Below are 24,416 nucleotides of genomic sequence, written 5' to 3'. Positions count from 1 at the left end.
AGTATAGAGAACACCCCACAACGCCCAGTGTTGGATGTTCTGGAGAGAGGGAGAAAGAGGGCAAGTGAGGGGATGAGAGAGGAATGGAAGGAAAGAGAAAGGCAGGGGAGGGAGGAAAAGAGGGAGGAAGAGAGGCAGGAAGCAGGAGAGGGGGGAAGAGTATTCCAGAGACCACTCTAGAGGCCTGCCTGGCCTACAGAGTAAGTTTAAGACTAGCCTGGGAAAGGAGATCAAATGGTGCCTCATGGGGGAGAGAAAAAGAAAGAAAAGAAGCCATTGGTGTGGTGATGGACGCCCTCAATCCCAGTTCCTGGTAGGCTGAGGCAGGAGAATTGCTGTGAGTTCCAGGCCAATCAGGGCCACATATTGAGACTCTGTCTCAAAACGGAAACAACAAAAGCCCCAGAGAGAATGAAGTGATCCCGATGTGAGGTCGGGCTCTCTGGCTCCTCCCGGAATCTACTCCTCTTTAAATGGTTTTAAGTAATTTATTCTTAGACAGGAAGTCCCGACTCAAAAGTCAAAATCTCCTCTCACATAAACCGAATTCATGCTCCAGAGAAGAAGAAACCTGGCCACCCTCTTGCTCCACCCCATTTCTACACCTGGCTTGATTTACGGTTTCTTCATAATAAATATAATAACCCCATTGCTTTTCACATCTCCACAGGTGGCTATGTGTCTAAATAAATGATCACATCCGGGTTCTCTGGAGTCGAGCCGGCATCTAACCACCCCCACAGCAGTTATCACTTCCTGTTATAATAAAGTACTATGAAATAGGCTGTTGGGAACCGCCCTGCAGTTTGTTCCAGCAGAGCAGAGTTAATCCTGAGTCCCTGCTCGCTGCGCCAACAGTTACAGCATGATAAAACGGGAAAAGGGGATGTCCTTGCTGAGGTGTTTACGGTACCTCATACTGGTTCAGGAACATGTGGAGTTGCTGCACACTGATCCTTAGATCGGTCTCATTGAATTCGTAAGGAATATTCCACCCCAGGGGTCCGAACTTTCTTCTCTCTTGTACCAAAGCGTGAAAGAAACAGAGGCCATAAAGCAGTTTCTTGAATTCATTCTGTAATGAGAAGAAATTTTTCAATGACATTTTTTTTCCTGTGAACGTTGCATTAGACTTGCTATATTTCTAAATTCATAGAATCAAATTCCTTTGCCTATAAATAATACGAGGCTATTTCAACCCCCAAAATAACTAAAACACAAGTGTATTTCTACAGGTACGCCAAGCAAAAATCTTCCCATTGATACTCAAGTCCAATGGGCACACACAGCTACATACACTAGGGTTCTAGGAGACAGAGCTAGGTCATCTAATTTGAATTTTATAGGATTTTTTTGGAGGAGGGCTTTTTTCCAGTTGAAGCAACACAACCTGAGAATTATGAATTCTATGTATAGTCCCAGACCATGGTGGAGGTTTTTCCAAGTAGATAACTGGAGGAAGTGAGCAGTTCTAAAGCCTTCAAGAACACTGAGAGCCAACAACAGAGCTTGAGGCAGAACCGCAGGGCTTCTCAGAAAAAGCAGCTCTCTGCTGGCCGTCTGCTTGTACCCTTCCCTTCCTCTCTGGTGAAGGGCACAGGGAGGCAGTCATCCTCACTAGCCAGGAAGGAATGGGCCATCAGGGTTGACACAACAGCGGGGGATTGTGGGAAGAGGAGGGAGTCTGTTGCCTTAAACTCATGCCCAGACCAAAAATTCCCAGCTGAGATCAGAAATGTCTGCCCCTTCCTGTTACCAATGGCTGCCAGCTGTGTCTCGGGATGCCAGCTCCATCCACCTCCCTAGATAGTGTGCAACCTGCCAACCAGGGACACCCGGTTAGAGCTCGGAGAATCCAAAGCCCACAGTTTTAATAACAAGGAAGCTGTAATTAACATATTACAATTTCTGAATCTGGCTCTCCTTGCAACTGAACATAACTATAGGCTATTTCATTATTTAACAAAATCCATAAAAATATCACAGGGAGGCCTAAATTTTATCCCACGACACAATAAGTTTCCTTCATAGAATAAACTTAAAAGAGAGAAGGGGAAACAAGAAGAAAAATACAAAACCAAGCAAAGGAGAAAGAGAGAGAATGAAAGGAAGATATTTGACAAAAGAGAGGTAGCATAAATTTAACTAAAGAAATTGAATAAATCTGTTAAACATGTTGGTATAACTCAATTATTTCATATATATATTGAATTGTTAATCAAGTTAACAGGTAACTGTTGGAAGCCGGATATTTCAATGTAAAACAAAAGACAAACAATTGTAGACTCAAGAGAGACAAGGAAGATGGTGGCAGACGCGGTGAAGCCTGGAGTACCAATACATCTGGTACGTATTCCTCACTTCTAGAGCGTGTGTATGAGATACATATGTATTTGTAAGTCTATAGTAGGGTCTCTGCATATAGCCCTGGCTATCCTGAAATGAACTCCCTCTGTAGACTAGGCTGGCCTCGAACTCACAGAGATCTGCCTGCCTCTGCCTCCACAGCGCTGGGATTACAAGCCACCACACCCGGCTGTGTCAACATTTTCAAGTACCAAGAAACTCCTCTACTGTTCACTGTGGTCTCCAATACTGTTCCCCACTCAGAAGGAGCAGGACTCTTCAGATAAATGACTGGCCAGGTACATGATGAGTCTGGAGTGGCCCTAAACCAGAAAGCGAGAGTTGCTAGACCCAGAATTCCTAAAGCCAGGGCCTGAAATATGCAGAGAAACCAGTTGAATGCAGATCCCATTGACAAAATTTGGAACAATTTGAGTATAAAATTCTTGATTAACAAATTGGAAATCACTGGGGTCAAATTAGTAATTTCTAGGTCTATGCTAACATCACATAAACACATGAGGAGGAGGAGCCACCTCTTAGGAGGAGTAAGTGCCAAGCATCAAAAGTTCTGAGCATTGCAACTGGGGATTAGTTACTTAGGACCAACCAATGAGGTAAGAACATGAACTAAATACTTATGTAGCACTGAATACCGCCCCCCCCAACATGACAGAGGAAAGACAAGCAATCATTAGACCGTGGAAAAACTAATCAATGCCTTTTTGGATGATCAAAATTAGTTTCATTCACTGAGGACACTTAATAATTTGACAGATAATAAAAAAAAGCTGAATGTAATCATTAGAGAATGTCACCCAGATTCTAAATGGGGGATATCCCATATTAAAACAATATCAGGAAATACAGTCTTCAGAAAAGCCGCTGTCGTAAGGCAAGAAGGGCTAAGGGAGCCTCGGGGTAAAGGAGGCAGAGTCCCGAGAGTGAGCTCAGAAGTGCAGTACTTGCCAGCCGTACACACACAGGCGCGGGTGTGATTCCCCAGCACCCCCGGACAGAGCAGAAAAACCGTAAGGAGAAGAGCAGAAACAGCGTAAGGAGAAGAGGACGCGATGCTGCACCTCAGGTGATGCTCTCACAGACAAGGAAATGGCAACATTGAAATCCACGAGAGATTGACATGACAGTTACATTTACAGAAGCTAACAGTAATACCGTGGTAAGTTAATGTCCCCATTCCTAAAACATATATAAATGTGGCCAACTTGAGACCCAGGATAGCTGTGAACATGACCCAACACAAAACTGAAAATGTTCTGAGGGTAATTTGACTACTGGCTTGCAGATATGAACTCTGTAGGCGACACTGTGTCTTAATGACAAAAGGCATATCAAGAGGTTGGACATTCTTGGAAGTATTTAAGTAAGAGGAGTCATGCTATGTCGAGCTTACCTTCAACCAGTGTGTGTGTGTGTGTGTGTGTGTGTGTGTGCGCGCGCATGCACAGATGTATATACGCATATACATGTAGTCAGCCTTCTGTCTTCTGCCTGTTCTGCATGTATGAATTTTTTTGTTGTTTTTTTGTTTTTCGAGACAGGGTTTCTCTGTAGCTTTGGTGCCTGTCCTGGAACTAGCTCTTGTAGACCAGGCTGGACTCGAACTCACAGAGATCCGCCTGCCTCTGCCTCCCGAGTGCTGGGATTAAAGGCGTGCGCCACCACCGCCTGGCTTGCATGTATGAATTTAATCAACCTCAGATTGAAATGTTTTTTTTTAATTGTGCTGGTGCTGAATATGTAGTTTTCTTATACCTTGAACAAGAAAACTGAACAACATTTATGTAGTATTCATCTTCTATTTATGTTTCTAGTTAGCTAGAAATCTAGAAATGAGTTAAGCTAGCATACCGGAAGATAAATGTAAGTTATAGGCTAAGGCCATACCACGTCTTATGAAGCTTGAGCATCTATGCACTTGAGCATCTGAGGGATGTTCTAAACTATAACAATCCTCCATGCATGTCAAGGGACCACTTAGTACACAAACACACACACACACCATACAAAGAGAGAGAGAAACAGAGAGACAGAGAGAGAGAAAGACACAGACAAGACACACAGGGAGACTAATCTATCTATCTATGCATAGATATTAATGTATTTGGAGGGGAAACACAAAATAACAAATTAAATGGTGCAAAAAAAATTAACGGTAGGTAAATATGGAGAAGGACATAGGTTGTTCCTTTTACTATTTTAAAATTTCAATTTTCCTATAAATATAAAACCATTTCCAAATAAGTAATTTCCAAATAATGCAAAGCTGTAAAGAGCTGCTATGGGATTTAATGAGATTTTTATGTTGCGTTGGAGCCATGCTTCCTAGTGCCTCTACCTCTACAGAGTGAGTACCAGAAGGAAGGGAAGGGTGCGCTTTCAAAGGGGCTCTGTGCGGCCTGTCACATGGACAGATGCCCTTTCTACCTGCGTGGGAGTCCCCAGCTCTCACCACGCCTCATCAGTGCAGAAGCCAGCCAGACACAAGTCTGGGGGATCAGGACAAGGGTGAATCACTTCTAAATGTATATGTGAATTCCTTCCTTCCTTCTTTTCTCCCTTCCTCCCTCCTTCCTTCCCTCCCTCCCTCCGTTTTTTCTCTCTCTCTTCTTCCTTTCTTCCTTTTATATATGTCCAAATTTTGCTTAGTGAAAGTAGTTTCACTGATTTCTCTTGATGTGATCGTAGGTAATGTTCATGCATCAAGACAGAATGCTTTTGAGTGCTGAAACTTATCAAGGTTCATAGTGTCTCTTATAAAAGAGCCCTTCCATTTTTAATTACAGCGAAACACCAGGAAACAATTTTAGGTCACAGCCATTCAGAAAGAATTCTAATCATGAGCACAGTGGGTGTTTTCCCAGCCTGCCTGGTGGCTCCGGAAAAGACCCTTATGAGCCTCGTCAATCGAGGGGGGGAAATCATTTTGGCTCTCATTATGGCTATATGGAGGAAATGTTTTTTATGTTTTAATTTGGAGAGATGGTTCCAGATAGGAAAGGGCTCAGTTCATATCCTGGAACAAGTTCTCGAGCCTTGCAGACTGACGCTGGGAATGGCTTACAGCTGACTTTCTCAACAGAAGCCTGCATTATTGATGGTACCCCATAATATCTCAGCTGAGCAGACATGGAGTCGGTGGTAAAATTAAAATGAAATATTAATAAAATTGACTTCAGCACAGTCAATAATCAGCAATGAAAAGCAACTGTGCTGCGGAGCGGGAGGCTTGCTTAATTTGTAGCTTCACTCTGGGCACACGGCCCCGACCACCGGGGGCCACTTGAACCACTTTACAGGGCCGAGGGGGCAGGACTTAGCCATCACTAACGGGCTTTTTGCAGCTGCCAAAGAATTCAGGGTCAGAGATCGGGTCCATGAGGTATGATCGGATGATATTAGCCCGTAATCCTTTCGGGGCTTCGTTGGTCATTTTCACTCCGTTCTGCAGGACCGACACGGGGAAATTCGGAGATGGGTAACTCGTCAGCCAGATTCGGAAGTCCGGGTGCGTGGTCTCTGGGCTTAACTCCTGTGAGCAAGCAAAGCAGAAGAGGAAGTGTGAGTGAGTCCCGAGGGATCAGCTCAGTGCACCTGAGGGACAGTCTGCAAACAGAAACAGCCACACCACAGAAATGAAATTGCTGTGATTAAAGCGAGAACTCAGAATCACCACACTTCACTGAGACGGCCCAGAGCTTACTCAGCCTCCTGATAAAATTAATTCACATGACTATACAGAGCCGGCCCAAAGACTAAAGTCTTCTTAAAATGTTCATGTCTGCACTGATATTTCCGAAATATTTACAAAAATAATCCTTTGCTCGGGGCTAGATTAAACCTAACCCCCTCCTCCTGCCGCAGCCAGATTTGGGAGCAGGCAATGCAGTCAGACAAATCAATACCACACCAAGCTAGAATCATTGGTTTAGGAGCCAAGGGTATTTCAAAGGCTAAGCGCTGGTGTATCCTGAAGGGACCATACCTACCACTCTTAGCTGCACTAGGTCTGAGGCTGGAGGTCACAGAACCTTCCCTTAGCGGTGCCACGCCAAGGCCTAGGAGGAACTACTGTGGGCCTGGTCACTGCTGTAAAATGTAGGGTTCACTCCCATCTTTGGGCCTGTTCCTCCAGACCGAGGGCATTCTGACACACTGAAGGGGCCCTCCGCTCTCTAAAGGTGTCTGGCTGTGTGTGGGGTTCTCAGCATGAGCCCATCCTTCTTATGGTGTAGCTGCAATGTTAACCTGCAGCCTGTCCAATGAGAGAACAGAAACGAGGCCCTTGGGTGGGCTGGGTATCCACAGTTAGACGGGGAGGAGCACTCGGGGTGAGGTGTGTATCCACAGTTAGACGGGGAGGAGCACTCGTGGGCGGGGTGTGTATCCACAGTTAGACGGGGAGGAGCACTCGGGGTGAGGTGTGTATCCACAGTTAGACGGGGAGGAGCACTCGTGGGCGGGGTGTGTATCCACAGTTAGACGGGGAGGAGCACTCGTGGGCGGGGTGTGTATCACAGACGGGAGGACCACTCTAGTGAACACATATCTGCATCGTTACCTCACACACTTTCTCGAGCGTTGGCATCCAGGAGGTGGCAAGATGACAGTTCTGGAGAACCACCCATGTTCCCTCCTTGACGGCTTTTTCTAGCATCTTCATCGCAATGGGCCCTTGGCCTTGGCCAAGGGAGAGAGAGCTCAGTTTTGAGCCCCCATAGCCCTGCGTGCGAGAACAACAGTGTCACTTAGTGTCACACACTGGTTCAGACAGACGTGACCTGGACATACTGACCACCACTTAGATGATCACGCTAATAAGAGAAAAATTCTCTAAGTTTTTCGGGCTGTTGATGTAAGATATAGAAAATAAAAGCATTAAAAAGATTTTTAGGCCGGGAGGTGGTGGCGCACGCCTTTAATCCCAGCACTCGGGAGGCAGAGGCAGGCGGATCTCTGTGAGTTCGAGACCAGCCTGGTCTACAAGAGCTAGTTCCAGGACAGGCTCCAAAGCCACAGAGAAACCCTGTCTCGAAAAACCAAAAAAAAAAAAAAAAAAAAAAAAAAAAAGATTTTTAATATAGGAGTACACGAAAGGGCACAGCTGTCACTTAGCGACCTTTAAAACATACGTTTTCTGTTAATTGAGTGGCAAAATGAAATATGAATGGGCCAATTAACTCGTCCTGCCACCTTGAGTGAATGTGCCAGTCCTTCTGGATTCTGATAAAATTAGGAGAACAGAAGCATTAGCCACTGACTCCCAGTCAGCAGCTTCCTTAGGAAACTCTGAGAACCTTCCTCCAGCTCATTTGTGGCTTCCTGATCTCCTCATTTTGAGGGCAGTTGTCACTAGGCTTCCAGGAAGAGGCCTCTAGCAGCGGCCGGAGCAGAGGAAGACCTGGGTCCTCCGCAATCGCTCATTGCTTACAGTCACTAACTCCGTGGGGGGAAAATCACTTTGGGATAAAAAAAAGTAGAGGTGGCAACTGGAGTCAATGCAGAGGCATGGCAGAAGCAGGTTCCAGGGAACGTCAACATTGCCTAACACACACCAGAGACACACAGAGGGAAGGAAGAGTAGAAAAGGAAGCCTGGTAAGAAAAGGCCCGTGGAAGATGGCCACCCTGAGCTACCTCCCCTACTTCCGCAATGGATCCGACACTAGGTTTCTTACCTGATTCCCAACACACTCTGCCCCTGCTCAATGACTCAAGAAATGCCTTGAGTCATTTCTCCCCAGGCCGACTGGGATGGCCTTATGACTCAATGGCCCTGCTCCTATGCTACTTGAAGTCTCCCTCTTTTTAATCATGGCATCATAGCCCAGCACTTCCGTGACAAGCAGTGAGGGCTGTATCAGACAGCCACGGCACTCCTACGGAAGCCAGGGTTTTCAAGTAGAAAGCGGCCCGGCAGAGGCTACTTTAGTCTTCAAGTGACGTCTCTTTCATGGAGCTACCTGCTCTGTGCCTCTGTATCCCTCACTGTGAAATGGAGCTGCCATGATTTATCTCAAAGTCTTCTGTAAGATTTCCAGGAGGAAACATAAATAACATTCACCACCGACATTCCTGAGGGGGCACCATCTTCGTGAAATGTTCATGTTGGTTTTAGAAACTACAGTGGCGTTTGCACAAAAAGCAATTTGAATTATTACAAAATGAGAAGAACCAACTCAGAAAGACACAGCCGCCTGCTCGCTATTTTCTTCTAGACAGTGTGGCAGAAGAACATTTATCATAAATAACGGGAATATGTTTTTAAATCTCTTACAAGTGTAGGTAATTGAACATACTGTACTGGCAAAGGGGCTATATAGCTGTATAGTTGTATAGTTGCTCTGGAGAGTGACTTACCTCACCTTAGAGGTGAGGAAGAGGGACAAGAACAGACAGTCCACCCTGGAGTAACTGTGTGGACTTGAATGAAACCAACCAAGCTTATGTACTGGCCTAAAAGTTGTGGAGAAAAAAACAAAAAACTCCAGGCTGGTTCTGAACTCATGACCCTCCTGCCTCCATCTCCTCCAGTAAACCCTACGGCGTGCGCCACCACAACCAGAAAGCTCTGGTTTTAGTTTCACGAGCTGTCTAAGGAGCGACTTTTAATGTAAGCGCTGCCGTCAAGTGCCATTTTCCCGGGCCTCTGGCAAGTTTCAGAATCCCAAGCCCTTCCTCCAGTGGAGAGACAATTTGAAGCTTTCTCTCATCCTCTAGGGCTTGAGTCATAGCGCAAATGAAGGCAACAGTGTCAGCTCACTTCATCTGCTCTAAGGGACCTACCTGGTCGTCCGCAAATTTCAGAAGAGCCGCCATGGGATCCGCTCCAGGAGAGAGGACAAAGATCAGCGGGGCACAGCAGTTACTGTCCCCGAACGCCTTGGACAAGTCGAAGGGGGGCGGCTCAATGAAAGAGCGCCCCAGCTTCTTGATTATGAACTCCTGCAACATGGGGATCACCTAAAAGCGACAAGAGCACATCTGACAAAATCGTCCAGATCCTCTGGGTTAAAAACCAAACAGTGGCTGGGCTGGGAAGCACCTGCCTGTGACCTCAGCACTGGGGAAGCCTACGGAAGGAAGTTTACAAGTTCAAAGCCAGGCCGGGCTACGTCTGAGAGCCTGTCTCAAAACCAAACAAACCAGACTCTGGATATAAAGATGAGGTTTTAAAAAGGGATCCAGGGCATTACTGGGACATAAATTCCTCTCAGAAAAACAATTACAGATGATTTAAAAAATCACTAATGAATTATATGATCCACCAAATTTAAAGACACTTTCATTTTTTTTTAAAAATAAGTATCCAAGACACGGAGAAGAAAAGAAAGTTTTTAAAACTGTTTCGAAATTATATTATGATTACATCATTTCTTCCTTCTCTTTTCACCCTTCAAGCCCTCCCGTACAGTCCTCCCTGCTCTCTTTCAAATTCATGTCATCTTTTTTCATTCATTGTTATACATATATTCATGAGTACATATATGTGTATATATAATACATATATATACATATATACATGTATATATGTGTGTATATATATATATGCTTGGTCTGCACAGTGTTGTGTGTGCGTATTTCCAGGACTGACCATTTAGCACTGGATAATCAGTTGATGTGCTCGTCCTTGGGGGAGACCATTTCTCCCACTCTCAGTGCTTCATCGTTCTTGGGGTGGCCGAGGCCTTGGGGTTTTAAAACACTGACTATGTCCCCAGAGCTCCCACGCAGCAATTATCACAGACATCACACACCTCCCTCCCACATCCTTACAAATGGATTGAAATAGTCCAGGTTCAGAGGAAGCTAAGCTCTGTAAAAAGACACACGCTATCGCTCAAGAAGCAAGTCGTGCTGGGTTGGCAGATTTTCTCAATACATAGAATTTTCCCGGGGAGAACTCTAAGGGTTGGGGTCTCTGCAGGAGTGGATATGTGCTAAGAGTTAGGGTACCTTCCTCAGTACCATTCCTTATTTTCCAATGCGGATCTTCACCTGGCATCTCTGGGTTGTAATACTAACTAACTGTGCCCAGGTGTGATGTAAACAGGGCACAGAACACCATTCTTGTTCAGATCTTGACAAATTGTGGCGTGCACCCTCCGAAAACAGAAATGCTCATTTTCTGTTCTTACGTGCTCTTTGCTAATTTTGATGGTTCCCTCGGAGCTCAATAAAACTTTGGAAAAGAAAAGCCCGACGGCTGAAGAGGCACAGGTTTGGAGGAGACACTAGCGTGCTGATTTTCTCAACAGTCCTGCCTCTGCCTTTGTTCGATTCATTTGGGATGCTCATTGGAAACCTGTTTTAATAGGCGAGAACAAAGCAGCTAACCTTTCTCTAGCTAAGTCGAGTTTTATGTTGAGTTAAATGAACAACAGTCTTCAGATTTATGCCACAGCAATAAAGGAGTTGAGTCTCTTGCTCAAAGTCCTGCTGTTGGGTCAAGGAACCACATCTTCTCCCTGACTTGCTAAGAGCCGCGGGTGTCCACTTGAGACTGAACGAGAGAAGTACCCATCCCTGGCTAACACACACCAGCTCCACTGAGGGCGGTGTTTGATCTATCTTCGTCTTCCTCGCTCTGCTGAGTACTCGGTTTTCTCCTCTGAATACCGGAAGCAGAATGAAGAAGAACGTGTTGCAGTTCTGAGAGGCCAATCTACTCCTTCAGAGGCGCCTTTGACACAGCTTCTTTAGAGGAACATGTTTTTATTCCACACACACTCATAGATTTTAAAATGACCTTCCCTTTGATAGAGATTCACAGCTACAGATGTGCGTACAGCGAACATGTCACATATAATTTATTTCATTACCCAACTTCAGTTTCTGTCTCAAGCAGTAGCTACCGAATGCACTTTTAACCCTGTTCTGAAATACAGATGTCTGCTCAGATTCTGAAGTCACAAACTTGCTCCGTTTCTTCTTCATCTTCTTCTCAGAGACTAATTGGTCCCGCCACACAGAGTGCTGTGAGCACCTCTGGAAGAGTTATCATAGAAGGTTGGTGGCAAGGCAGGCACACCCCCTGCAGAATGGAGCGACGCAAAGTGTCTGCAAAGGCCCTACAGTCAGCCCAGCACAAGGGCTGCCGATGGGACTACACACACATACACAGCACCTCGGCCTAGGGGAGCAATTCCAGGGGCCTGGAATACCTCTCGGCTTGGTGCAAACCGCGGGAGCAATTTGCTAATGCCCAATGTCTAAGAAAGGCAGTTACAGTAGCTCCAAACACCAGTTGGGTGTTCTCGGCAACATCTGTTTGAACAAGATTTGTAAGCAAAAATCACCCGCGTGCCACAACGCTTTGGAAAAGTCTGGCAAATGTGTGTTCCCGTGCATGTGTGTGGCTAGGAACTGAGAGGCAATGGAGAGAGAGCCAGATCCAGATTAAACTATTTATTTATTTACTTGCATGTGTGTGTGTGTGTGTGTGTGTGTGTTGTGGGGGTGGGTGTGCTTGAGCCATAGTGAGTTACAGGTCGACTTGCATGCGTTCTCTTCTCCTAGAATGTGGGTTCTGGGCCTCTAACTCAGTCACTAGGCTTAAGGTACCTTTACCCACTGAGTCATCTTGATGGCCGAAGTTAGACGTTTTAATCTCTATTCAATACTTTCGCAGACTCATGTAAATACGCAAAGGTGTGATTGAGTGAAAGACACCTATACGTGCTTAGTCAAAGCAGGTGTGGTGGCACATACTATCCCAGCATTCCAGAGGCTGGGGCAGGAGCATCTTGAGGTTGGGGTCAGCCTCGCCTGTGTAGTGAGACTCTCAAATGACAAACAATCGAAGTATTGTAACCAGGACCTACCCAGCAAGGTGGTGATACTGTCCATTCAGATTCAACATCTACTAAATCAGCAGATAGAAACTCTCAAGACTAAGCTTCTATGAGCATAAGATGCTAATTCCAGAAATTCTGAACAACAACAAAATCAAAGAATAAATTCACACATACACACGTGTGTGTGTGTGTGTGTGTGTGTGTGTGAGTGTGTGTTTATTTTTAGATAATTGAATCATGCTTCAGCTAATTTGGACTATCATAAACGTCAGATCCACCTTACCTTGTCTGGCCTCAAACAGCGAATGATGAGCATCCGTTGGAAGTCATTTGCTTTATTCTCCCATTCTTCCGGGAACGCCTCATGGTGCGGATCCTAGAATTATAGTAAGTCAGTCAGCGCCAGAGATCGTCTCTAAAAGCACTAATAGTTGACAAATAACCATATTCGTGGGGAAGACATATGATTCGTGAAGACAGAACATCAGTGCCAATGTTATTTAAGGGGTGGGAAAATTAATGTCAATGTGTATGCCTTTGAAATTTCAGAACCAGCTATGTGGTTTCTCTCCATGGCTCAACACAATGAATGCAGTTGTCATTTTAAACTGAGAAGAAACACTCACTGACAGATGCTTCTGTGAGTTACTTTCAGCAGCGGCCAGGGCGGATCCAGAGCAGACCCATTCCAAAGGAATGAACTCGGTCTCAGTCCAGGGCAGGCAGCCAAGAGCAATGCTGGTCAGCCCTGCTGCCATCCCCCACCCCCACCCCCACCCCAGCGCAGCCACTTCCCTAACCCTGGTTTAGCTACAACTGTCTCTAGGAGAGCAGCTACCTGCTGTATTCAAGAAGAGTAAAGATGGCAAGAGCAGAAACAAAGAAGTAGAAAACAGTAACTGGGAACTAGAAAAAAAAAATTTAGCCTTTATGCCAAAGTAAAGCCGGAAAATGTAAGAAATGCTACCTCTCTTAAAAAGGGAAACAAACTGCTTCATGGCATGTGTTAACTTTCAGGATCTAATTAGAAAGCCGCTTCATAAAAACTGGTTTTGAAATGCCAGCTTTCCCTGCTCTTCCAATTATAAAAGTATTCGCGAGCTCATATTCCACATTCAGAAAATCTAAACGGCTGTTTGGTAAAATTTTACTCCATCTCCTGTAATGATCGCTCCAATCTGAGTGGAAATGGAAAAGAAACACTTGCTGAGGAAATTCAGCAAAACGTTTCTAAAGGCCATGTGGATCAAATCTTCAATCTTTGGAGTTTGGGTAGAATTAGAAACAGGACCATTGTCTCAGACAGTGACGGAGAAAAGGAGCCAAACTTTGTATTTTAACCACTGACCGGTTGCTGAAGGCTATGAAATCTTGCTTGTGGACAAGGTAAAGATGTGCTTTGTGACATTATTGGTTTTTCCATTGAAAAGCTTTGGAATAGGAAAAGGGTGAGCACATACCAAGCTGTCGTACACTTTTTTCCATCCATCCTTCAGGCGCACAAACTCCTTGCGAATGGTCTTGAAGGCCGGCAAGTCGTCTAGACGGCAGATCTCGTCCCAGGACTTTTGAGGAAGCCACGGGCAAGGGTTGGTATGAGGATTGTCCAGCCCAATGCCACCGGTGAGCAGGAATCTCCACTCCGCCTTGTTGATCTGCAGAAGAGAAACACCGTAGAGAGTCACAGAAACTTTCCCTGGTTAGTCTACAGCCATAACAGAGCAGTGGGGCCCTTTCAGAGTCTCGGGAAATCCCACGGCCGTTATGGCCGTCTATGGAGTCACGAAAAATCTGAGGACCGAATAGGAGCAGTTAAAAACATAGCTCCAGCAGGGCAGCGGTGGCGCAAGCCTTTAATCCCAGCACTCGGGAGGCAGAGGCAGGCGGATCTCTGTGAGTTCGAGGCCAGCCTGGTCTACAAGAGCTAGTTCCAGGACAAGAACCAAAAGCTACGGAGAAACCCTGTCTCGAAAAAAAAAACAACAAAAAACGTGGCTCCATTTAAATACCTACTTTTCATTTTCTCTAGAATTAATAGCTTAAAAATTAAGGCATAAATAAATTCTACTTGAATAATAGATGTTCCTCAAAAATGGTTGCTTACAGTCTCAAATATTGGCTCTGAAAATTAATAGAAAGGTAAGATAGCGAAAATCTGCCATATTTCCATTTATTCTCTATAAAACATAGGGAGTTGCTATGAAGCATGTACAAGAAAATATACGGAAAAATAATAAATATTTTTCCCAATTCCATCAAGATATGACCGTATGAAACTTTACCAATCTTAAAAACAAATACATGAAAAGGCTATGATGTTTCTTTCATAAATAAATAAATAAAGTACTTCCTATCTTTTAGATAAAGAGAATTTAAAATTAGGTTACATTTGCATACGATCGTTAAAGTCAAATGGTTAGATTTGAGTAATTTCCTTGAGAATGAGAATAAATTACTTAGTAAATGTTAAATGTTAAATGCGTGGCCATGTGAAAAATCCAACAGAAACAAGTTGTTGTTGTTGTTTAAGCACAGGATACTGCTACGTAGCTCAGGCTGTACTCAGATTTGCTGTACAGTCTAGACTGCACGCAGCCTCACAATCCCCCTGCCGTAGCTTCCCAAGTGTGGGGATTATAGTTGTGTACTCCACCAGATTCTTAAACCGAAACACGTAAAAGTCTACATGACAGTAACATACTCCGGTCTGTGAAAATCGGCCTTGCCATGTCTTGCTTTGTTTCCGTTCTTCGTCATAGGCCCATCTACATATATATGAATACGTCCCCATGCAGATCAGCAAACTAATCAATGATATCATGATAGTGTTGCCTAGCTAGACAAGCAGCATCCATCAGGTCTGGAGGATCCTGAAGAGGGGCTCCTCGCTCAGTGTAAACTTTAGAGCCCACCTTCAATGCTACCACATAAAAGTGTGGAGATTTCGGGGCTTTGCTGAGGCCTGTTCTGGGAAAGCTATTCCACCTGATGATAAGTCTTCAGTTTCTACCTCTGACGAGGGGAGCCGTGAACGTCTGACCGGCCCCAAAGATTAGAGCACTATGTACTAGTACCTCCTCTTTAATACAACTGGGCCTAGAGTTGCAGTCCCTGTGTTGAATCTTAAGTTGTATTATCGAGACACAGGGACGCTCAGACACTAACATCACGTCATGGTACATCCCCCTAAGACCGCCTTCCTGTACCACAAGCATCTGTGTCCTACAGACGGGACCCTCACTAACCGCATTGTCGTGTATCAGCAGGTTCACAGTGAGGCAGAAGGAGAACAGCATCTTGTCCTTCTCAAAGAGCGAGCGGCAGATGTTGACGTAGAGCGAGTACGTGAAGTGATCCTTCAGGATCTGAAGCCTGAGGACCAACACAGGAGGGGGGAGGAAGCAGAAACGTGGTCACCATGAGGGAAATGCTGAGACCACACAGTACAGACTGTTAGACGTCTGTTCTCACCCAAACAGTCAAAGGCCTTCACTCCATACCATCATAACCTGTCAGAATGGCTAAGATCAAAAACACTGATGACAGCTTATGCTGGAGAGGAAGTGGGGTAAAGGGAACACTTCTGCATTGCTGGTGGGAAAGCAAACTTGTACAGCCACTTTGGAAACCAGTATGGTGGTTTCTCAGAAAACGGGATATCGATCTACCTAGAGACCCAGCTATACCACTCTTGGGCATATACCGAAAGGACACTTGCTCAACTATGTTCATAGCAGCATTATTTGTAATAGCCAGAACCTGGAAGCAAGCTAGATGCCCCTCACCTGAAGAACGGCTACAGAAAATGTGGTCCACTTACACAATGGAGTATTATTCAGCTGTTTAAAACAATGGCAGCACAAAATTTTCAGGCAAGTGGACAGAATTAGAAAATAAAAATCATCCCGAGTGAGGTAATCCAGGCCCCAAAAGAAAAATATGGAATACATTTACTTATAAGTGGATATTAGATAATCATGCTACAACTCACAGACCCAGAGAGGCTCAGTAACAAGGAGGGAACAAAGGGAGAACACATGAACTAAGTAGGAGAGATCTTACAGACGGACTGGGGGCAGCGGGGATGAGAACATGAGGGGTTTGGCTGGGGTGGGTAGAGGGGGGAGAGTACCGAAAGAGATGACTGGATGGGGGGGCATTTTGGAGTCAGGTAGAAAGGAAACCCAGGGATCTACAGGGATGACCCCAGCTAAGACCCCCAGCAACAGTGGACATGTAGCCTGAACTGGCCATCTCCTGTCACCTGGCAAGACTCCCAGCAGACGGACTAAGACACCAACCCAGCCACCCAACCTTTCGCCTCCAATCTGTCCTGCCTATGGGATGTGCTGGTGTAAGGTTGGTGCAGAGATTGTGGGAGTGGCCAACCAATGACTGGTCCAGCCCACCCTGACGCTGCTTGGAGGGCCAGGAGCCAGAGGCTGGATGGCCCCGAGACCCAGGATGGATCCAATCATGACTGGAGGGAAAAGAATGTCAGTGTCACGAAGCCTAACAATATTGGGTTCTACTCATAGATTGGTGACGACCCCAACTGTCCTCAGAGAGCCTTCATCTGGTATCTGATGCGCAGCCAAACATTAGCCTGAGCTCAGGGAATCCTGCTGAAGAGAGGGAGAAAGGATTGTACAAGAGCATCACAGGAAAACCCACAGAACCAACTAACCTGGGCTCACAGGCGCTCGCAGAGACTGAACCAACAATCAGGGAGCCTGCATGGGACCGACGTGGGCCCTCTACATATATATGACACTTGTTTGACATATGTAGACAAGGTTTACTCGTGAGACTCCTCACAATGGAAGCAGGGCCTGTCCCTGACGCTTTGGTTGGCTTTTGGGACCCTATTCCTCATACTGGGTTGCCTTGCCCAGCCTTATTACAAGGAGAGGTACTTAGTCTTCCAGCAACTTGACCTCCCATGCTTTGTTGATACCCATGGGAGGCTGGTACCTCCTTGAACAGAAACAGAGGAGGAGTGGATGGGTGGGGAAGAAGAGAAGGAGGGAGGGATGGGAGAAGAGAAGGGAGAGGAAACTGTGGTCGGAATGTAAAATAAATGCATTAATTTAATTTTTTTAAAAAAGTAGTTAGAACTTACTTTTATTATTATTATTATATATTGCTGTTGTTGCTATTGCTGCTGCTTCTGCTGCTGTTGGTGTTGTTATTATTTATGTTTTTTCAAGATTAGGTTTCTTTGTGTAGCCTGGGCTGTCCTGGAACTTGCTCTGTAGACTAGGCTGGCTTTGAACTCACAAAGATTTGCCTGCCTCTGACTACTGAAAGCTGGAATTAAAGATGTGTGCTAGCACTGCCTGGTAGGACTTGCTTTAAGACCCAGGAATGTCTCGAATGTCTGCCAAGGCCCTGGAGGTCCCTACTGTGAAACAAACCCAATACCTGTGGAAGGTCGGGGGCCTGGCTTCAGCAGGCTCCTGATTTAAGATGCAAAGTTGTCTCCTCTTACGTAAGTGTGAAGAATTTGTTCTTTCTCCTGATAAAGTTAATTTCTAGCACAGATGGTCCCTCAGTTAGCAGAGTGGGGATGAACTAAGTGTGACTTTCTGCTCGGTTACTAAAAGGGGCGAGATGCCTTTCTGTTTTTACGATCTCTCTGCAGACTGCCTGAGATGCGTAGCACACTCTGGTTTAATGCTGATTCAGTTTTTCAACGACTTTCTTTCTCTAATGCCTTTCTGGAGAGGGTGCCCGGGTTAGGAGAAGATTTAGATTTTAATTATCCTTCCCTAACAATAGACGCACAACGGAGAACTATTTAGAGAGGAAAGCGAAGAAAACGCTGCGCTGCACGAAATGACGCTCCGCGTTCCACCGGTAAGGGGTTGGGTACAGACCGCCGGCCCAGGAGAGCACATACAGCTTCTAAAACGGGAGAACTGATGTGCGGGCTGCAAGCTGGACAGCAGCTGTCGTGGGGGAGGGAAGAGGATGAGAGGTGGCTTCCGGGATGCTGAGGATGCTCTCTGTCTTGGGTGGGGCACACGGATGCTCCGTGATGAAAGCGCCCTCAGGAACGACTTGAATGCATCTTCTCTAGCCGTCTCTCTACACTTCTCATTTACAGTAGCCACACATACAGTTTGCCTTGCTTACAGATAAAAACATTTTAACTACAAGTAAAAAGCTGTGTTTGTTTTCTACATTGCTTTCCAAATCTCATATTAAGGAAAAAGGGATTTGATTTTTTTTGAATTTACTTCTAGTGTGAAGAAACAAGCACCTTGGACAAGTTCTAATCTGGTATAACAAGTAAAGGTGAAATATAATAAAAGTGCTTGAAGCATGGAATCATTATAGCTTTTCAATCTTATACCAAATTTAAAAAAAAAGTTAATTTCAGGGGCGGTCAGAGAATTTTCTCCTCCCAGATTCCGGCAAATACCTAGACTTTACACTCCATAGACGATAACATTCTGATGGCCAGTGTGTTAAACAGGACTGAGATCAGGAGCTGCAGCGAAAAGGAACACTAGGAGCCAGAGAGATGACTCCAGGTAGAACACACTTGCATGCAAGCCTAAGGACCTGAGTTGAGATCCCTAGAAGCCATCAAAGGTTGGATGTGGTAGCGCCTGACTATAAATAAAATGGTAGGAAGAGACAGGGGAACGGTTGGGTAGTCAGCTAATCCAGAGCACACAGCACCGAGCCACAAATGAGACCCGGCCTTGAACAAGCACAAAGTGTGGACCAACCCCAAGGTTGTCCTCTAGTCCCGACACACGTGCTGTGACAGCCTCCTGCCCACACAAGCATCTCTCTCTCTCTCACACACACACACACACACCAACACATGCACACACAAACACACCCACACACAAAAAAAAACAGGCCAACACATGCACACCAACACACACACACACATACAAACACTCTCTCTCTCTCTCTCTCTCTCTCTCTCTCTCTCTCTCTCTCTCTCACACACACACACACACACACACACACACACACACAGACCCACACCGAGGAAACTAAGATTCTGTCTCGGGACCTAAAATCCAGCATAGAAAACAGATGTGTCTATCTAACTAACGTACTAGGAACATAGGGAAACTTTGAAAAGAAAGATCACCTACAATTTTTTTCTTCAGTAATCCTCACAAACTTGAAAACTTCCAGAACAAAAAACAAACACTCCAAACAAATATCAAACTAAAACATGCCTCTCACTGACAACAAATCAAATGAATTTTATCCTTTCATCGACCTAAGGTTAAACAAGATCTTGATACTTGGACGTTTTTATACCCTAGTCAACAGTAAACAAGACATTCTCTATGGGTAATCACAGTGTGAAAAGCTGTGTGGTTAACCATAGTCAGCAGCACATATTTGCTTTAGCTCTGGTACCTGGCACAGTTCCCAAGCAGGACACCCAAACGGGAACCTTGGGAGGTGGCTCAGAGCCCCCTTGTCGAGGGAGGATACAGCTCCTCTCTCCATCCCTGAGGTCAACAGGTGTTCCGCAGATTTCTAGATTGGTGTGGCAGCCCTACAGCTCTGCCAAGAGTCGTTTCCCAGACTGAAGTTACAGGCATCGGCTCTGTTTCCGACTCCAGGATGCATGGAGCTCACTTTGGGCTCAGGACTGTGATGCTCATGCCGTCCTGGATCAATAACCCCAGCCGTCATTCCCACAACTGAGTACCAGCTAGCATTTCCTTTACGCACCTTATCAATAGGATTTCGGATTTCTCCGAGTTCTCGATGGACAGGATGAAAAGGTTAATGAACCAGGTCAGCGAGTACTGGTACATGGGCTCGATGTTGGCCAGGTCGGCGATGGAGAAGAAGAGGATGGAGGAGTGGATGGCGATGGGGCGGTAGCCCATGCGCGTGTTGTCGATCTTTCTCTCCGTCTCCTCGGCCACTTCCTGCTTTTGAGAAATCTCATTAGCCAAAGCCTTGGAGGAAGACAATATCTTAATCGCCGTCTCATCTTCTAGGATGTTGCCTTCTGACGACGAAAGGACTTCTAAAATCTTGTCTTCGATTTCCTTTAGCTGCCTGGAATGAAGCACAGCTTTCTCAGGACAAAAAGAAATGGCTTCCAAGTCATTTCAAACATGCGTTTTTTTTTTTTCTCAGAAACAGAGACAAAGTAACCTGAAGAAATGTACCACGGCATGAAAGACATCCGGAAAAGGATGCTTCGAGATTAATTTCGTGTCTTGTGAAATGTCACCAAGACGCCGCTTCCCTGCTCCAGCTCCCTGGGCAGCCACTGTATTGTCCTCTGCCACCCTGGACCTCAGCTAGGTTCACTCCGTTGGGCTCCTGCATTTAGGCATGACTTAGAGAGCTTCGCTGTGACAGAGACGCTATCAGCAGAAAGTGGGAAACAGAGTTTGCGCTTTCATTCCCACCCGGCTCACAGCGAACAGAAACTTCAGGTCACCTCAGACTGAAACCCCATGTCAGAGCCTGTGGCAAGTCTCCTGGGTTTTCCCGTGTCTGAGAAAAGGATTCAAGAACGTAGCTCTCCAAATTAGTACGGAGGCTCTATGGTCCCCGCATTACTAAATTTTCCACTGGCGGGGAGGAGCTGGAGAGAAGGCTCAGCAGTTAAGAGTGCTTTGTTCTTCCAGAGGACCCAAGTTCAGTTCCCAGTACCCACAGCAGGCACTCTCCGCTGCCTGTGACGCCACTTCCGAGGGTTCCTATGCCTGTTCACCCTTTCCTGGCCTCCAAAAGCAACCACCTCTGTGGCACACAGACACTTATGTAAACAAGTCTACACACCTTTAAAGCAAATTCTGGTTTGGGACACCTATTTAAACTAAATAGATGCTTAGATGGACTTTAATTTATCATAATCACAAACTAAATACTAATTCCGCATTTTATGGTTTCAAACCTTTTGTTCTCAGCTCCCTGCAGGATCAAGGCTTGCTTTTCTTCTTCCAGGTCTGGCCTTTCCCGGGCCACCACAATTCCCAAAAGCTGATCCTGCATCCCCTCTGTAGTTATCATGAAGTTCAACAATGTGACCTACAAGTCAAAGAAATTATTTTGGTTTTTTTTTCCCCAGTAAGAAAGCTTCTGTGTGTGACTTGGGGTTTCATCCATATTTCAGACATACTGTATGAAAACAGAATTCATGGAGAGCAGAGCCGGAGGTACGGGCAAGCCTGACTGTTGGTTTAAAAAACCCACAAAAGTTGTGACAGTCAGAAATCGAACGCTTAGAACAGTTTATTCATTCCCAGTTCAAACTGCTCCGATTTCTGTCGATTTTTAACAGCAATCAATGAGAATGAGGTTGGAAAGAGTCTTAATACAGGCTGGGCTGATTCTCATTTTAAGGCCCCTGGAGGTGTATATCAAACAATCTTGAGAGAGCTATTTTTATGCTAATGAGTCTTTTATGTTAACGAGTCACTATCCTGCAGAAAGAAACACCGGGAAATTTACATTTTAATAGTGCCCATCGAGGGCTGTCTGTAGACATCCACTCCATCCAGGTATCTAATTAGCTGGGGGTGGGGTGTGGTTGTACACCCGTACTTACAATCCTCCCTTTCTTGGTTCTTCCCGATGAATATGTTAACGTTCTATATAAAAAACTATTGATAGAATGATCTGGAATGATCTCCACGCTTCACTTCCACTCCCTGAAGATGCATTTCCGGGCTCCCCTCTGGGTTTCACATCCCAGCCCCGCCCTCTGTAACCTGCTCCTAGCCCCGCCCTCTGTAACCTGCTCCTAGCCCCGCCCTCTGTAGCCTGCTCCTAGCCCCGCCCTCTGTAACCTGCTCCTAGCCCCGCCCTCTGTAGCCTGCTCCCTTCCCGGCCCCTCTGTAGCCACCAATGCGCGCAGCAACGCAACAGCGGCTGTCTAGTTCTGGCCACCGAGAATCCCAAAGCCAATGGACACCTCCTTGAGCTTGGCTTTCTTTCAAAGTCTCGCGTGATTGTATTTTTTTTTTTTGTATATTTGCCAGTCTGCTGCCCGCAAGCCTTAGCGTCCGCAACCTCATCTTCAGCCTCCACGGCTTCCTTTCACGTCTTTTACTTGTCTACAGGCGAGCTGATGGTGGAACCCGTAAGGAAAGACTGTTAAATGCCTCCCTGCACTTGAGCCCGTGCGCAGCTGAACACCCTGACCCTGGAAATACACGGGTGCCGACCCACCTCCTCCTGGACACCTTCCCAGGGCATTCCACCCCTCCCCCACAGCTCCCTGTGCTTCGTAATTGGCTCCTAACTTCTCACGGCACACACGTGACGTGACTGGACGCAGTCACCGTGGCTCTGAGGCTCAAAGGCAGCTCTAGCAGAGGGATTGTCTGTTACTTGACTTTGTAAGAAAGGCCAATGCTACCTGGCTGTGGAGTTGTTTCCTGTCATTTCTAGCTCCTAAAATTTTAGCCATTTGATAATTATTTCCCAAGAAACTTCCTAGAATACAATGAATCAGTCTGTATGCTAGGAAGAAGAAAAAGAAGATAGTCTGGTGTGGGAGGTCCTTCGGTCTGTGTGTTGATAGGGCAGAACTGAGGTAGGCAGGGATACTGAACTGAATGCTGGGAGAAAGAAGGGCGGAGTCAGAGAAGCTATGGAGCTGCTGCCAGAGTCAGTCATGCCGGAACTTTGCTGGTAGGACACGACGTCATGGTGATGTACAGATTAATAGACATGGGTTAAATTAAGATGTAAGAGTTAGCCAATAAGAAGCTGGAGATAAGGGACCAAGCAGTGATTTAATGAATACAGTTTCTGTGTGATTATTTCGGTTCTGGGTGGCCAGGATGAACAAGCGACTTGCTACTCCTTGCAACAATAGTCTTTTTGTTTACTTGGGGAGGTGGTTTGAATGGGTGTGTCCCTCCACCCCCATAGACTCACGTGTGTGAATGCTTGGCCTGTAGGGAGTGGCACTATTAGTGGCGCTTGTTGCAGTACATGTGGCCTTGATCGTGGAAGTGTGTCACTGTGGAGGCAGACTTTGAGGTCTCACATATGCTCAGACTATGCCCAGTGTGAGACACAGTTCACTTCCTGTTCCCTCCAGATTAAGATGGAGAACTCTCAGCTCCTTCTCCAGCACCGTGTCTGCCTGCATTCCGCCATGTTTCTAGCCAAGGCAGTAATGGACCAAACCGCCGAACAGTAAACCAGCCCCAATTAAATGTTGTCCTTTATAAGGGTTGTTATTGTCATGGTGTCTCTTCACGGCAATAAGGACTTGCTGGTCAGAGGTCACAGTCTTCTGTGTGATTATTTTGGTTCTGAAGTTTATCGAGATGGGGACTCCCCACTCCCCACCAGGACCTCCTGCTCTCTACCTGTCCTTACCTGGAGAATTCCCCTGGACCTAGGGGAATGACCGTACCTGAAAGCTGCCCCTGAGCTTGGACGTCTGATTTATCTCTAGGGTGACCCTTCCTGCTAGAAGTCTTCCCCATGCTGTTCACATGGTAACCAAGACTTAGAGTTTTGCTGTAGGGCCCTGTTGCCACAGGCGCCGCTTATGATAGGAGGGCGCCACTCAATGCAAATGGACAGAGGATTCATCGCTAGACTTTATAAAAACCTCTACTCCCCCACAACAGAACAAGCAAACAAAACATACAACCAATTAAACGGGCTAATGAATTGAACGGACAGTTCTGAAAACTGAAATACAAATGGCCAACAAATATATGGAAAATTGTTTACACTCCTTAAGCTGTCAGAGGAAAACCAAAATCAAAACTATATTGAGAGTCCCTATCACTCGAGTCGAATGACAGCCATTGAAAAAACAAACAATCCATGCAGATAAGGACTCAGGGGAAGGAACCCTGATAATAGTGGGGATGTAAACTTACCCAGACTCTGTGAAAGTCAGTTAGGAAGGTTTCCAAAAAAGACTAGAGAAAGAGCTTCCACGTGACCAGGCTATACCAGCCCTGGGTATTTACCCAAAAGCCTCCTGACCAACTTATCCCACAGTCCCGTGCACACCAATGCTTAATACAACACCGTGCACACAGCTCAATTACGGAGCCAACCTAGGTGTCCATCAACAGGGGTGTCCATCAGGAAAAGGTGACGTATATGCATAATGGATTTTTTTCAACCGTAAAGAATAAAGGGGAAAGGAAGAAAGATGAGGAGAAAGAAAGGGGAAGGAAGGAAAGTGAAGGAGAGGCGGTAGGTAAGAAAGGGGGAGAGGACCAGTGGCTGCTTTCCTCTTGCAGACTCGGCTCTAGTGCCAGCACAG

The 24,416-nt window shown here is 45.9% G+C and overlaps 1 protein-coding gene across 1 annotated transcript in view; it reads right to left on the bottom strand.

The window, feature by feature from the left end:
• Dnah7 (dynein axonemal heavy chain 7) overlaps window positions 1–24,416 on the bottom strand; it is a 194,700-nt gene that overhangs the window by 25,028 nt on the left and 145,256 nt on the right. The window contains exons 50-58 of the mRNA XM_075956368.1: window positions 21,066–21,199; window positions 19,880–20,215; window positions 15,409–15,535; window positions 13,624–13,818; window positions 12,447–12,539; window positions 9,153–9,329; window positions 6,929–7,090; window positions 5,699–5,899; window positions 914–1,075 (exon numbers count right to left, since the gene is read on the bottom strand). Coding sequence (XP_075812483.1) covers window positions 914–1,075; window positions 5,699–5,899; window positions 6,929–7,090; window positions 9,153–9,329; window positions 12,447–12,539; window positions 13,624–13,818; window positions 15,409–15,535; window positions 19,880–20,215; window positions 21,066–21,199 — 1,587 coding nt within the window. The remainder of the gene's footprint in view (window positions 1–913; window positions 1,076–5,698; window positions 5,900–6,928; window positions 7,091–9,152; window positions 9,330–12,446; window positions 12,540–13,623; window positions 13,819–15,408; window positions 15,536–19,879; window positions 20,216–21,065; window positions 21,200–24,416) is intronic.

The sequence above is a fragment of the Microtus pennsylvanicus genome, chromosome 22 (assembly GCF_037038515.1).
Source record: "Microtus pennsylvanicus isolate mMicPen1 chromosome 22, mMicPen1.hap1, whole genome shotgun sequence".
NCBI classification, from domain to species: Eukaryota; Metazoa; Chordata; class Mammalia; order Rodentia; family Cricetidae; genus Microtus; species Microtus pennsylvanicus.
This window is presented reverse-complemented; position numbering and strand designations above follow the sequence as displayed.